This window comes from Passer montanus, unplaced genomic scaffold (assembly GCF_014805655.1).
Source record: "Passer montanus isolate IOZ18808 unplaced genomic scaffold, ASM1480565v1 scaffold9, whole genome shotgun sequence".
Lineage (NCBI taxonomy): Eukaryota > Metazoa > Chordata > Aves > Passeriformes > Passeridae > Passer > Passer montanus.
Window position 1 is genome coordinate 219,739 of NW_024374367.1, and position 12,252 is coordinate 231,990.

At 48.3% G+C, this 12,252-nt stretch overlaps 1 protein-coding gene across 4 annotated transcripts in view; it reads left to right on the forward strand.

The window, feature by feature from the left end:
- RNF123 (ring finger protein 123) overlaps positions 1-12,252 on the forward strand; it is a 48,091-nt gene that overhangs the window by 119 nt on the left and 35,720 nt on the right. The window contains exons 1-12 of one of the 4 annotated variants that reach the window (XM_039695592.1): positions 1-121; positions 2,143-2,336; positions 3,530-3,614; positions 5,588-5,667; positions 6,434-6,531; positions 7,708-7,762; positions 8,102-8,187; positions 8,918-9,004; positions 9,486-9,553; positions 10,400-10,525; positions 11,222-11,336; positions 12,144-12,248. The exon at positions 1-121 is cut by the window's left edge and continues 13 nt beyond it. In XM_039695592.1, the coding sequence (XP_039551526.1) occupies positions 2,255-2,336; positions 3,530-3,614; positions 5,588-5,667; positions 6,434-6,531; positions 7,708-7,762; positions 8,102-8,187; positions 8,918-9,004; positions 9,486-9,553; positions 10,400-10,525; positions 11,222-11,336; positions 12,144-12,248 (987 nt within the window). In that variant the 5' untranslated portion in view covers positions 1-121; positions 2,143-2,254. Of the gene's footprint in view, positions 126-237; positions 259-2,140; positions 2,337-3,529; positions 3,615-5,587; positions 5,668-6,433; positions 6,532-7,707; positions 7,763-8,101; positions 8,188-8,917; positions 9,005-9,485; positions 9,554-10,399; positions 10,526-11,221; positions 11,337-12,143; positions 12,249-12,252 lie in introns of those variants that run through there. The other 3 variants (XM_039695591.1, XM_039695595.1, XM_039695593.1) reach the window with 3 other exon arrangements.

The following is a 12,252-nucleotide window of genomic DNA, read 5'->3' on the forward strand; positions in this document are numbered from 1 at the left end:
GGCGGCGCGGGGCCCCCCGGGGCCGCGGGGGCGCTCGGGGCGCGGCCGGCTCGGGGAGTGTCGTCCGGCTGTGCGAGAGGCGCCCGATCGGGGGGTGGCTGCCGCGCCTCACGGGCTGTAGGCAGGTGTGGGGGGTTCTGGGCTTTGGGGTGCTCGTGGGCATGGAGAGTCCTTCCGGGTCTGGGGTGTCTGTGGCTGCAGGGAGCGCCGCCCGGCCCGGGGCTGGCTCGGGGTTGTGGGGCGCCGCTGGGCTGCGGGGTGAGTCCGGCTTTGGGGCAGGCTCCTGTGTGGGCACGGCAGTGCTGCCCGGTGGCCGTGGGCTGGGGGTGCCGGCAGGTTGGCGTGCCGCGGGTCCCTCGCCTGGGCTGAGGGCAGGGCAGTTCTGTGATCCGTGTCGGGCTGTGCTGTTTCCCTTTGCCTGCTGCGAGGCTCGGGGCTCGGCCGGCAGCTGCCACACAAAGTTGTGTTGGCCGGCCTGGCTTCTCGGCCTCCTCGCCTGCCTCCAGCCGCCTCCACTTCAGCTCTGGCTGCTCCTGTCTTGTGTGTTCTGCCCTGCTGCTGCAAGCTGCTGGCTTTTGCCGAGAGAAGGGAGTTCAGCCCGGGGCCAGGCTCTGAGCAGGGCGCCTTGGCTTCTGTGAGTCGCACAGGGGCAGATGTGTGTCGCGCTGCCCTTTCTCAGACCTGTTGAAAGCAACATCTGCTCCAGCCGAGCAAACACCCTGGCACTGCAGCGGTGCCAGCCCTGCATCTCACATGGTGCCAGTGTGGCAGTGCTGTGTGCTCTGCCTTGGGCATTCAGGCTGTTTCAGCAGCGCTGGTTACCAGAGTGGCTGGCTGTAGGAGAGCCATGGGCACTCCTGACTGCCCTCGGGTGTTTTAAACTTGTTCTGACAGAGCTGAAATCATGTCATGTGTCGAGTACTTTTAGGATAGTACACACTGTGCTGTCTGCTCTGCTTTGGTAGTAAACGATGAGTTTCTCATGATTGTTTTATCTCTTGTTTTGAGTTCCTGACGCATCATTCAGGGCCTTTGATCCAGGCTGGTTTTTGCTTTGTTCCCGCTGTTTTGCTCAGCAGTGCTGCAGGAGGGAGGCCGGGCAGTGTTGCTCCGCTGCTGAGAGCTGGGGTGGTCCTGAGGAAAGAGGTTTTAGGAAACCCTTTCCCAAATCTAGCTGAAGCTCATGTGATTTTGTGTTGCTGTGGCACTTGTGTCACTTGGCACTCCTTTTCTGGAGTCACTAACTTTTCTTGGGTTCACCTTAGTTTCTGCTCTGCATGAGATTGCCAACAAGCATTTAATGCCTGCAGCCTTTGCTCCTGTTGCATCTTCCTGGTGCTCTGTGTGTCATAAAGTGCTTTGACAGATGGATGTCCAGGGAGAGTCTTCGAGTGAGGGTTGGCTATTGGGGCAGTTGGAAGCAGGAGAGGGGTGTAGCCTAACATTTGGAAGCTGGAAGGAACCAGCCACTTGAATGTATTCTTTTTGTCCTGGCACGTCAGCTCTGATAGCATTCTAGTGATACCAGGAAGGTTCCTGAATGTGTAGTCTCGTGGTGGATTTTCACTTGTAAACACTATTGTGTATTACCTGTGTCTGCTTTTGTCCCCGTGACTCTGACAGCTGGGTCTTTCGCTTTGTAGTCAGTGATATTCTATTGCAGTCCAGTCCATCTGCATTTGTCTCATTCCTTTTTTCTCTCTCTTTGCTTTGGGTAGTGGAATAATCTAAACACCTGCTAAACAGAAGACTAACCAGGCACAAGTTGCTGTCCTGAAGAATACAGGGCAGGAGAGAAAGGCAGAAGTGTTTGTCAGGACGTGAGCAGCAGTGCGGCGCGGTTCCCAGTCTCAGCAGAGTCTGGCAGTGGTGGTGGCTCTGGCCCTGTGCTGGCCCAGTGCTTCTGGCCCAGGCTTGCTGTGAAGGTTTCTGGCTCGGTTGTGCCTGTGCCTTTGTTTGGAGTGGGGTTTGTGTGGCTGTCTGGGGTGTGGCTTAATGGTTTGTCTGCTTTGGGAAGGTTCTGGACAACAGTGGGACTGAGAGCAGGGTCGGCAGTTAGTTGGTTTGGGGCTCTTGTGTAATGTCATTAGGACATACAAGGACTGTGGCTATTTTTTGGCTTATCCGTGTTGTTTAATTCAGGTAAACCAACCTCCAATAAAGGGAGAAGTCTAAAGGCAGCATCCTCCCCAGAAGGTTTTGTTCTAGGCATCTGCCCATCTTATGTCTGCTCTGGAAGTGGTGCCTGTGAAGAATGACGTCGAGAGGTGCTGGGACTGCTTTCTCAAGGAAGAATTACAGGCTGAGCACTGAGCCAGAGAAGTCCAAGGTCACAGGTAGGGTCCTGTACATGCCTTGTGAAAACAAGAGCACTGTGGATCCAGGGAGCATCCATTGTCTTGCTTGAGATCAGCTGCCTTCCAATTGCAGTCACCTTGGCAGTGTGAGGTGTAGGGGGGCTGAAACTGAGTAAATCCTCAAAGTGAGATGAGATTTTGGATGGGACATTCCTGCAGTACTAATGACTCCAGAAACTCAGGTCACAGAGCCTTTTCTTCAGCACACAGCCCTGTTTCATAAGGCTGGAGAATGTTTTGTTGCCTGCCTGCCATCTGATTTGAGACTCATCTGATTTAGGGAGTTCCCCTTCCAGGATGAACAGCTTACAGCCCTGCTTCATAAGACTGGAGAATGTTTTATTGCCTGCCTGCCTGCCATCTGATTTGAGACTCATCTGATTTAGGGAGTTCCCCTTCCAGGATGAACAGCTTGTCAAATTCTCAAATGAATCCTTTTCTGGGAAATTCTGCTACCTGCCAGGCAGTGTGATTTTTTTCTTGGCATCACCAATCCAGCACAAGTGTGCTTATGAGACCACAAATCTGGCATTTGAGGGCACTGTTGCACTCAGAAGCAAGGAATGCTGCATCAGTGTGACACTTGTTTAGTGAAGGTGAGGCACACATCATTAAAGAGGGTTCTGGGCACACAGGTGACACTAAGGGTTGTTTAGTGAAGGTGAGGCACACATCATTAAAGAGGGTTCTGGGTTACATGAGGTGAGCTGCTCCTGCAGCCTTTCCATCTCAGCATCTTTTATGTGGTTAAAAGACATTCTGAATATGAATAGGACATCAGTCAGTAGTGTTAAGATTTTTTTTTAATGAAATTGGATTCCTACTTTCAGCTTTTGGAGTTGCTTTAGCACAGCAGGAAGTAGCACAGCAGGATTCCTGAAGATGCACTTCCACCTGTGTGTAGTGATTTATAGGCTCCCAGTTGCTATGGCAGAGCAGCTCAAATTGGAAAGAGTCTTTTTTGGGGAGATGCACCCAATAATGCTGGACTCTGGTTCTGCTAGTGAGGACAGTAAGGTGATGAATGACTGCTGAAGCTGCATTTTCCATTGTGTTGATCCGCAAACATGAACATAATTTACCCATAGTTATGAGCTTCTTGCTTGTGTATGAAATTCATGTTTGAGTTTACCCCAGACTCTCTGAGCTTATTTCCTTTCTGTTTCTCCAAGGGATTGTGAACAGCAGACTGCTGAATGATTATCTGCATCGAGTCTTTACCAGTGCTGATGGGAACCAGCCTGCAGCTGCTTACAGGTATCAGACTTCTCACTGCCCAGGTGGCAAGCGATGCCACCTCCAGATAAACAGTGCTGTGTGAAAGGAAAGATCTTTTAGTGCCACACAGTGATCTTTGTTGAAAACACAGCAGCTCCATGTTACAGAAACAACTCTGAGGTCTGCTCTTTTAGCGGCTTTTTCAAACTGCAGGGCTTGTGAGGAAGGACTCTTTTTTTGCATGAAAAATCCCATATACCAGCACACTAGGCAATATTTTTGAAATAAGTAGGCATTCACCTGATTGTTCCTGTTCCCCCTTTGCTTGTAAGGAAGTGCAAAATGAACATGTGTCGGGTGCAGGAATTAAAAATAGTGTCCTGTAACCTAAAGGCAATACTGTTACTGATCCATGCAATACCATACATTTTCCAGGCTGTGGAACTGCTGGTACTTTTATTAGGAGTCACCAAAGGAAGAGAAACACAAAATTCCTGTTTAGTGACTGCTTTTTTCCTATTTATTTTCAGTTCTCCTTCACCTTTTAATCCCAGAAACTTGTAGTGTTGGATGAAAAGAATTCCTCTTGCATCTCTTTTGCCAGAGGCAAGTCAGACAGGTTGAGGGCAGGTAGGAGTGTGGCAGAGTGAGGCAGGGCTGTGGCTCCTGCTGGTTGGCAGTGCTGCAGCATGGCTGGGGTCACATTCCACGGGCTATACTTAGGACTGCCAGCTCCAACGTGAGCTCAGAGCTGCTATAAATAGTTCTTGGCCCTCTGGCTCTTGGTGAGCTGGGGTGATGGTGCGGGGGAGGCAAAGTGGGTCATGTTACTTTACCACAAGCTCTGCTGCCAGAAAGCCTTGGAACACTCCATCTGCCTGAGCTTTTTGGGTTTCAATATTTCTGATTTCTTTGTCTGGTTATTAATGACTTGAATGCACAGAACTGATAGTTTCTTGGACTGGTCTCTCTTTTTTCCTGCCTTCCACCCTTTTTCCCTGGTTGTGGCTACTTGGTAGAAAGCCCAATAGCAATCAAAGAGGTCTTGGAAATAGCATTTGCCATAAGAGAACAACTTTTATGGTATGACATCTTGCCTTCAGAGGCCTGAATTCTTTATAGAGGAGCTCACTGCAGACATCTCTCTGCCTGTCTCATGCTCTTCCACTCTCCTTCCACAATTCCTCCTTCATGCCAGTGCTGATTAAGCAGCTTAGCTGAAGCCTCCCTTCTCATGCCAACCAAAGCTGCTTCTTTGATTTCACTTCTGTGCATCTTCACATCCATCAGGCTTTCACGATGCCTCTCACCATTAGGGTGAGAGGGAAATCCCTAGTCCTGGAGAAGTGAGAAGTTGTTTCCCAGATGGCTTTGGAAGTGGGAAGCAAGGATAGGAACAACTAGTGGTTCTCACAATAAAAGGAGGCTCTTGTGCAAGGATCAGCTAAGTAAACTATCCTTGAAAGGAGAGAACCAAGGAAGGGGCAATAAGTTCTCTAGAACAGTGGCCCAAAGGGGATGCATGAGAGAGTTTTCAGTAGGAAAACAAAATGGTTTTAGCTGTTTTCACAGAGAGAGGATACTGGACTAGCCTGACCTTTGTCTGAACTGCTACAGCTGCTGCTGTGGTCCTCTCTTTTCTTTTGTATTGCAAAATACTTTGGGGAAAAAACGCATCCTGACTTAGGCCATGCCTGTGTGATGCTGACTGCAGCAAAGTCGTGTCCATTGTTATTGGTAGTACAGCTGGTTTCTTGCTGCCTTGTACCACGTTTTCTTACTGCCACAAAGCACTCCTGAGCAGACTGAAGACTATAAGATTCTTTCTTAACTACTTGGCTTGTTTGTGCTGTGTTTGGTCCTTCCTTCATTCATTGTCCCAACACAATGGGCAACAAATTCCTTAGATTCATGACATGAAAAAGATCAACAGAACTTCATGTCTCACGTCTCTCTCTTGAAATATTGAAGACAGAGTTTTTTGTAAGAGGTCCTGTGTGTTTATTCCCTAGGAAGCACCTGACGTTCCAGAACCTGCAGGAGCACCTTGAGCGATTGCTGGCAGAGGAGAATGGCTCTGAAGAGAGCAGAGGTAGGAGATACTGCCTGTCCAATTTGTGCTTCTTGCTTGTGCTGCTTAATTGGGAAGGACAAGCTGTATCATGAAAGGCATTTCCCTGAGTGAGTGCTGTTGTGTCTCCCTGTGCTCTAATTTATTGTGCTTTTGAATCCTGCCTGTGAGGGGCTCATCAGCCAGCCTTGCAGCAGTTTTGTTTGCAGCTGAAGGTAGATTTCCAGGCTAAAATGTCTGGAAAAGCAGTTTTGGGGGTATTTTACTGATAATGATATGCAGAGCCATTGTTTTGGCCAGGAGTGTGCAGTGCTTTTATCAGTAAGAGATGCAGAGGTTTGTTGACAACTACATGCTGGTTTCTACTGCAGGTATTCACTTTGGGCCTCGGGCTGTACCCTGTGTTCTTTTCTCTGAATTAATCAGGATGTGGCAAGATACAACCTTGCTCCCCTCCTAGAAAGCCGAATATTTCTTGCTGGCTGTAATCGAAGTGTGACATGTTGGCTAAATATTTGGCACAGAATTTAACCTTTGAATTTTGTCAAAGTAAAATTTTCAGACGATGTGGAAAACTTAATGTGGCCTGAGTCGCTGTGAAGACTTTATTTTAAATCTCTCTCCTTTTCTGAGTTTCTCAGGGTCTAACATAGGCAACACTATCATAATCTTCCTCCCTTGTAGCAGAATCCAGGTGCTGTTGCAGTCTGGCTAGAGGTACCCAGAGGTTGAACTGTTAAATCCTGCACAGCTCTCCCCAACAGGTTTTCTGCAACTCTTGTTTCAGATCAGGTGGCAGAGGGCCGGCTCGGTCCCTCCACTGTGGTTTTGGACCACACGAGCGGCTTTGAGGGGCTCCTGCTGGTCGATGATGACTTACTTGGGGTGAGTGTGTTGCTGGACACAGCAGAACATGGTTTTGTGGGACTAAAAGCACTTGGGGCTTCTTGGTTTGTTCTTTGTGGTGGATCCCTGTCAGTGGCTTTGTAGCGTGTGTAAATGGAGTTTGCCCTGAAAGCTGCAGGATCCTGGAGGAAATGAGCTCTCCTGGGAAAAAGTCTAGCAGTGTCTGAGTGTCAGCAAGGTCTGAGTGGGGCTGTGAGGAAGTGAAAGGACTATCCTGGCCCTGGGGCTCACTTGACTAAGCAGCCAGCTTTCCTGTCCCTCCCTCCAGCAGGCTGCCTCTTCCTTCCTTCTGGTCTTCTTAAAAGGCTAGAAAAAGGCTGAAGCTGAGGTTTTCCTTTCTCCTTTGTTTCCACTAATTAGCTGCTTGCTCCTTAGCTGAGTTCCCCTGATGTTCAGTCAGCTGAAAAAAATCCACTGGAATTTAACTCTTTCCTACTTCTGTAATTTCTGCACTCCTTTCCCCCCTTCACTGAGCAAGCACATCCCCTGCTCCTGAGCTGCTTCCCTCCTTAATCTATGCCTGCCTTTTAGCCTCTAACAAATCAGACTGCCCTGGTCTCCCCTTTCCCTTTAGCTACCTGCTGTAGATTACTTTGGCTGTACCTAGAATTGACCCACAGAGTGGATTGGACTGCCTTGTCTGTGAATTCCTTGTTCCTACTTTCATTTCCTCTTCATGGTCTGTCCCAAGATAGCAAGAGTCAGGATTTAACACGGTTCAATTTCTAGGCAGCATGTTACCTGCCAATCCTAGCTTTTGGTCTGAACACCTTGGATCTGTAGTTTTGTTCTAACTTGTCCAGCATTCATGTATCTTTCCCATATCCTAATCACTTTTGTATACACTTTTGTGCCAATTCACTGGGAACCTGTCTGTCAACATGTTGTCCTTGTACTGCTGCCATGCCGGGTGCTTCACTGGGGTTTATCAAGTACAGATGAGCTGTGGGAAGGACCTGAATGATTCCCGGGGGCCAGTTGGCTCCAAGTATAACTGCTGGGGTGGGGAAGATGTCCCTTCTTGTCCCTATACTGTCCTTGTGAATAGCACTCCATCTTGGTTTGGTTTTGAGCACTAGAACAGAGGGAATGGGAAGGACTGAACAAGCCTCTCTTTTTGCCTGACATTAAAATATCTTTTGTTTGTTGGTCCAGGTGATTGGCCACAGTAACTTTGGGTCCATCAGGGCCACAACATGTGTATATAAAGGTAAGGAGATAAACCAGTGCTGCTTTGAGAAAAGACCCTGGGAGGGGTATATGGGGTGTTAGACAGCTGGAGAGCTCAGGAAATCTTGAATATGTTCCAGATCTTGAGCACCCTCTTCCCCAGTTCATTCATTGAACTTTTCCAGGGAATGAGAAGGATGGGGGATTGTGTGATGCCAGAGTGAAGGGGTAGGAGAGGAATCCTGGGGATGTCCTGAACCTCCTTTGTGTGCCACATATATTTCTGTGAGAGCAGTGTCAGGTTCAGCTTCTCTAACAACAAGCCAGGGGACAAGAATTCACCATGTGGCATCTCTTTCTCTTTCTCTTTTTCTTTCAGGGAAATGGATTTATGAGGTGCTCATCTCCTCCCAGGGACTCATGCAGATTGGCTGGTGTACTCTCAACTGCAGATTTAATCAGGAGGTAGTATAGCTGTGCTGGGGGATGCTCCTCCACTGCTTTTTTGGTCGGTGTAGAGCATTGCATTGCTGCTGGCATTCACACCAGAAATGCCATACACACACATAAAATGCCAGACCTGCTATTTTAAGAGTCTTTACGAGACTCTCTGGTCTGTGTCCACAGAATGGTGCTCAGTGAGAAAGGCTGTGCTGGGTGTGTTGATGTGCTCTTGCTGCACGTAGAACTGCTACATATTGACTTTCAGCTGGTATCTTCCCCATAAAGTGTGTGTGTCTGCTGTGCTGGCAGCCTGTCCCTTGGGATGGGCCTCAGCACCTGGTGCTACAGGGCTTTTTTTGCCCAGGGGAGGGTGAGATGTTGTTTCGTCTGGGTGGGATGTTTGGTGCTGGAAAGGGATGTCAGCTGCAGAATTTCACTAACTTGTCACTCTGCAGTATGTGAGAGGGAAGTGATGGACATCCCAGGGGGCTGCTTTGATAGAAATGAGAAGTGTTGGATGCCAGTACTCTTCTTCTGACCCAAAAATAAGCAGGGAGTGGTGCCTTTCTCTGAACCAAAGATCACAGGCCACTGGATTCATTCCTAGAGTGAGGATTTTTCCCAGTCAGAGCATGTGTGCTGTCAGCTGCTCTCCCTGTCTACTGGTCTGCCCCTTAAAGGTTCTCTTGCAATGAGAGGAATCCTCTATGCCTGGTCTGGTCTGAGTGTCCTCTTTCATGCTTTGGTGCAGGAGGGCGTTGGGGACACGCCAGATTCGTATGCCTATGATGGAAACAGGGTGCGCAAGTGGAACGTGACCACTACAAACTATGGCAAAGTGAGTAGCTGTCCCCCAGGAATGGGATGGAGAGGAAGGAGCAGAAAGCAGGTGACTCCTGCTCACTGAATTCTGCTGGGCCTTGTGAAGTGCCCTCAAGCCTTTCTCCCTGCTTCAGTCTGTGTGCCAGCACTTGTCTGTGCTTTAGGGGTGCTGGACATGCTGTCTCAGTGCTTTGTTTAGCAGCCCCAGCAGAATGATTCCCAGCCTAGTGCTGCTGTTGATCCCTGGAAGGCTCTGCTTCCCTGTAGTACATCAGAGCATGGTACACTCTTGGGATAAATGTACATTCCTAGTGCCAGAGGGGAAAAATGATCCCAATCGGGCTTTAGAAGTGCCTGAAAATGATGTGAGCTGCTGGGAGAAGGAACTCTCTCTTCTTAACCCTGAATCACAAGGGATTGGTTGGGTTGCAGTCTTTCTTGTGATGTGAGAAAACCTTGGAAATACATGTTTAACCTCTTGTCTTCCTTTCCTGCAGTCCTGGGCAGCAGGAGACATCGTCAGCTGTCTGATAGACCTTGATGAAGGCACCATTGCTTTCTGCTTGTAAGCATCTTTGCCCCCATTCCCTGCTCTGTTTATGTCTGTATGTCTGTGTGTAACAGAAAGGTTACCTCACTACTCAGCAGATTGCTGAGCCCCATTTCTGCTCTCTCCCCTTTATGTTCCTTAGTAGTTCTGGCCTTTGTTTTTCTGTCTTGTGTTCAGAAACCATCGGAATGGGTTGTTGGGTCTCAGTTCAGTTGAAAACATTTGGCAGGAAGATGTTCAAGCTACAAAATCTTTGTGAAGTTTGCCAGGATTTTAGAGGGAAAGGCATCTCTTGTGGTACTTAATACCACACTTGGCTTTAATTAATTTCTTTTGTAGTCACTGTAGACCTTGCCTGTCCTAAATTCACAAGGAGCTGTGAAAAGGTTGATAAATCTCCAGTTTCCAGCTCCCATGCACAATGAGAATTGTTCTCTAGCCCTGGCCTGCAACAAGTCAGTTGCAATTAAGAACTGTTAGATGATTGGTATCATCTTTTATGAAGGAGTAGATTGAAAGCATTATCCTTGATTGCCACCAACACCAAATAGATGAGCCCAAAAAATGATATGCTTTAAAATGTCCTGCTGCTTTAGTTATCTCACAGATTTGGGTTGCCCTTGAAGCTGAGTGGGCTGTGCATGTTGTGTAGATCCCAGTGCCTTCCCAGGCTCATATGAAAATGGGAGTGACCCTGTGCTTCCCGTGGCTGTCACTCAGCAGAGCTGTGACATTTGCATGTGTGCCAGGTTAAGAATGACAGGAGGCATGACTGACTGGCGTGTCCGTGTTGGCAAGGTGATATCTGTATTGCCCAGCCTCCTGCTGTGACTAAAACCTTGTGGGTTTTCCTTCTTTCAGGAATGGCATATCTCTGGGAACTGCCTTTGATAACATCACAAGGGGTGCTGGAATGGCTTATTTCCCTGCCATCAGCCTCTCCTTCAAAGAGTCTGTTGCTTTTAACTTCGGAAGCCGTCCACTCCGATATCCTTTAGGTGTGGGGAGAGGAGGTCTGAAGGGGGAAGAGCCTGTCCTGACACCATCTTTGGAGGCTGTAGAATATACACACCTGACTGCAGTTCACTTTCTGCTGTCAACACTTGTGTGCAGAGCTGAGTCAGGGAGAGAAGAGCCAAATATCTCCTTAGCTGAAGCAGAACTCCAGGACACAAACAAAAGTTTCTGAAATGAGAGTTGTTTTCAGCTCTGCTGCTACAACTGGGGGCTGCCTGCTCCCAGACACTCAGACACTGCAAAATTCTCACTCGGCAGTTTTGGAAACCCTAATGCTGATGTGCTGCTGAGCCTTTTGGTCACCCATCTCTTTTCCCTCCCAGCCATATGGGACTTCTGACATAGTATTAGTGTTGCCTGTTGATGTGTGAATGCTGAAGCCTGGAGCTCCTGTCAGAGCAGTCCTGGCTGTGCCTGTTGATGGCTGTAGTGGGAGCTCCAGTAGGTCTTTTTGATGAAAAAAGTATTTCACACCAAGCAGAAGTGAAAGACTTTCTGCTTGCAGTATGGAGGAAGTGGAGATAAGAGCTTCCGGCTTATCATCTCTGTAGAAGGCACTATGGTTTGAATTGGAGCTGGGTACCAAGTAAAGCAGTCAGAGTCTTTTCTTCAGACAAAAGAAGCCCCAAAAGGATCAGATTGCATTTTCCCTTAACACTTCCCTACTTATCCAGTGGAAGGTTACCGGCCCTTGCAAGATCCTCCTGTGGCAGACCTGGTGAAGGCTCGGAAGCTGCTGGGCTACTTGAAGAATGTGATCCATATTGGAATAGATGTGACGGTAGGCTGGCATCACGGGGTGGATTGAGGGGCACCATGCTGGGAAATGTGGTTCTGCTCTGCCTGGCACATGCTGCCAGCTCAGATGTTTCCATACACCCGAGAGTCTAAATGCTTGCATGGGGCTTGTGTGTGTCCCTAGAGCTCTCTGGCTTGCAAAATGGCCTTCCTGGTAGTTCCAGGACTTAATTTAAGTCATACTGGGCTTTGTTGTTCTCAGTCCTATGAAGTTTCCTTGCCAGTATTCAAAAAGTGATATTTGTCAGGCTCACAACTGCATTTGATTTTGCATCCTTGAAATTAGTTTGTTCATATCCTAAGCTTTTTACTGGTGTCCTGTTCAGCAATGTGATGAAATTCTATCAGGTCTGCCTTGAGGATTGTTTTGGCTGTGGCACTGTTTGCTGGAAACACTGTTTTCCACTAGGATGAGGGATGATCTGTTTATGCCCAAAGCATAGGGAATGCCATATGCTATGGTCTTGAATGAAGGCCTGCTTTGCTAGTTCTCCTCCTCTGTAGGTGTTCCCATTTACAAATTATCAGGTAAACTAGAGCCTTTTTTTAGAAGAACATTGACAAAGTGCCTGCATGTGGTTGATAGTGACATTTGGGCTGCACTACAGCTTTCCAAAGGAATAGGCCTGGCTTCTTTGCCATTCTGAATTCCCATGATCAAGGTTTTTGGTACAGTCAGGCATGGGACAGCAGCAGTGGCTGCTCCAGGCATGTGGTTCATTCAGTTGCTGGTGTACAGGTGGATTGGGCTGGATCCAAGCCATGTGTCTTTCTGGGTTTGTCATTGCAGGAGGGGAAGCTGGTGGAGAAAGACACATCCATGTGGCAGCTTCAGGGAGAACCCACAGTGCTGATTACATTAGCTCACATCTTCAATTATTTCTCCCCTCTTATGGTGA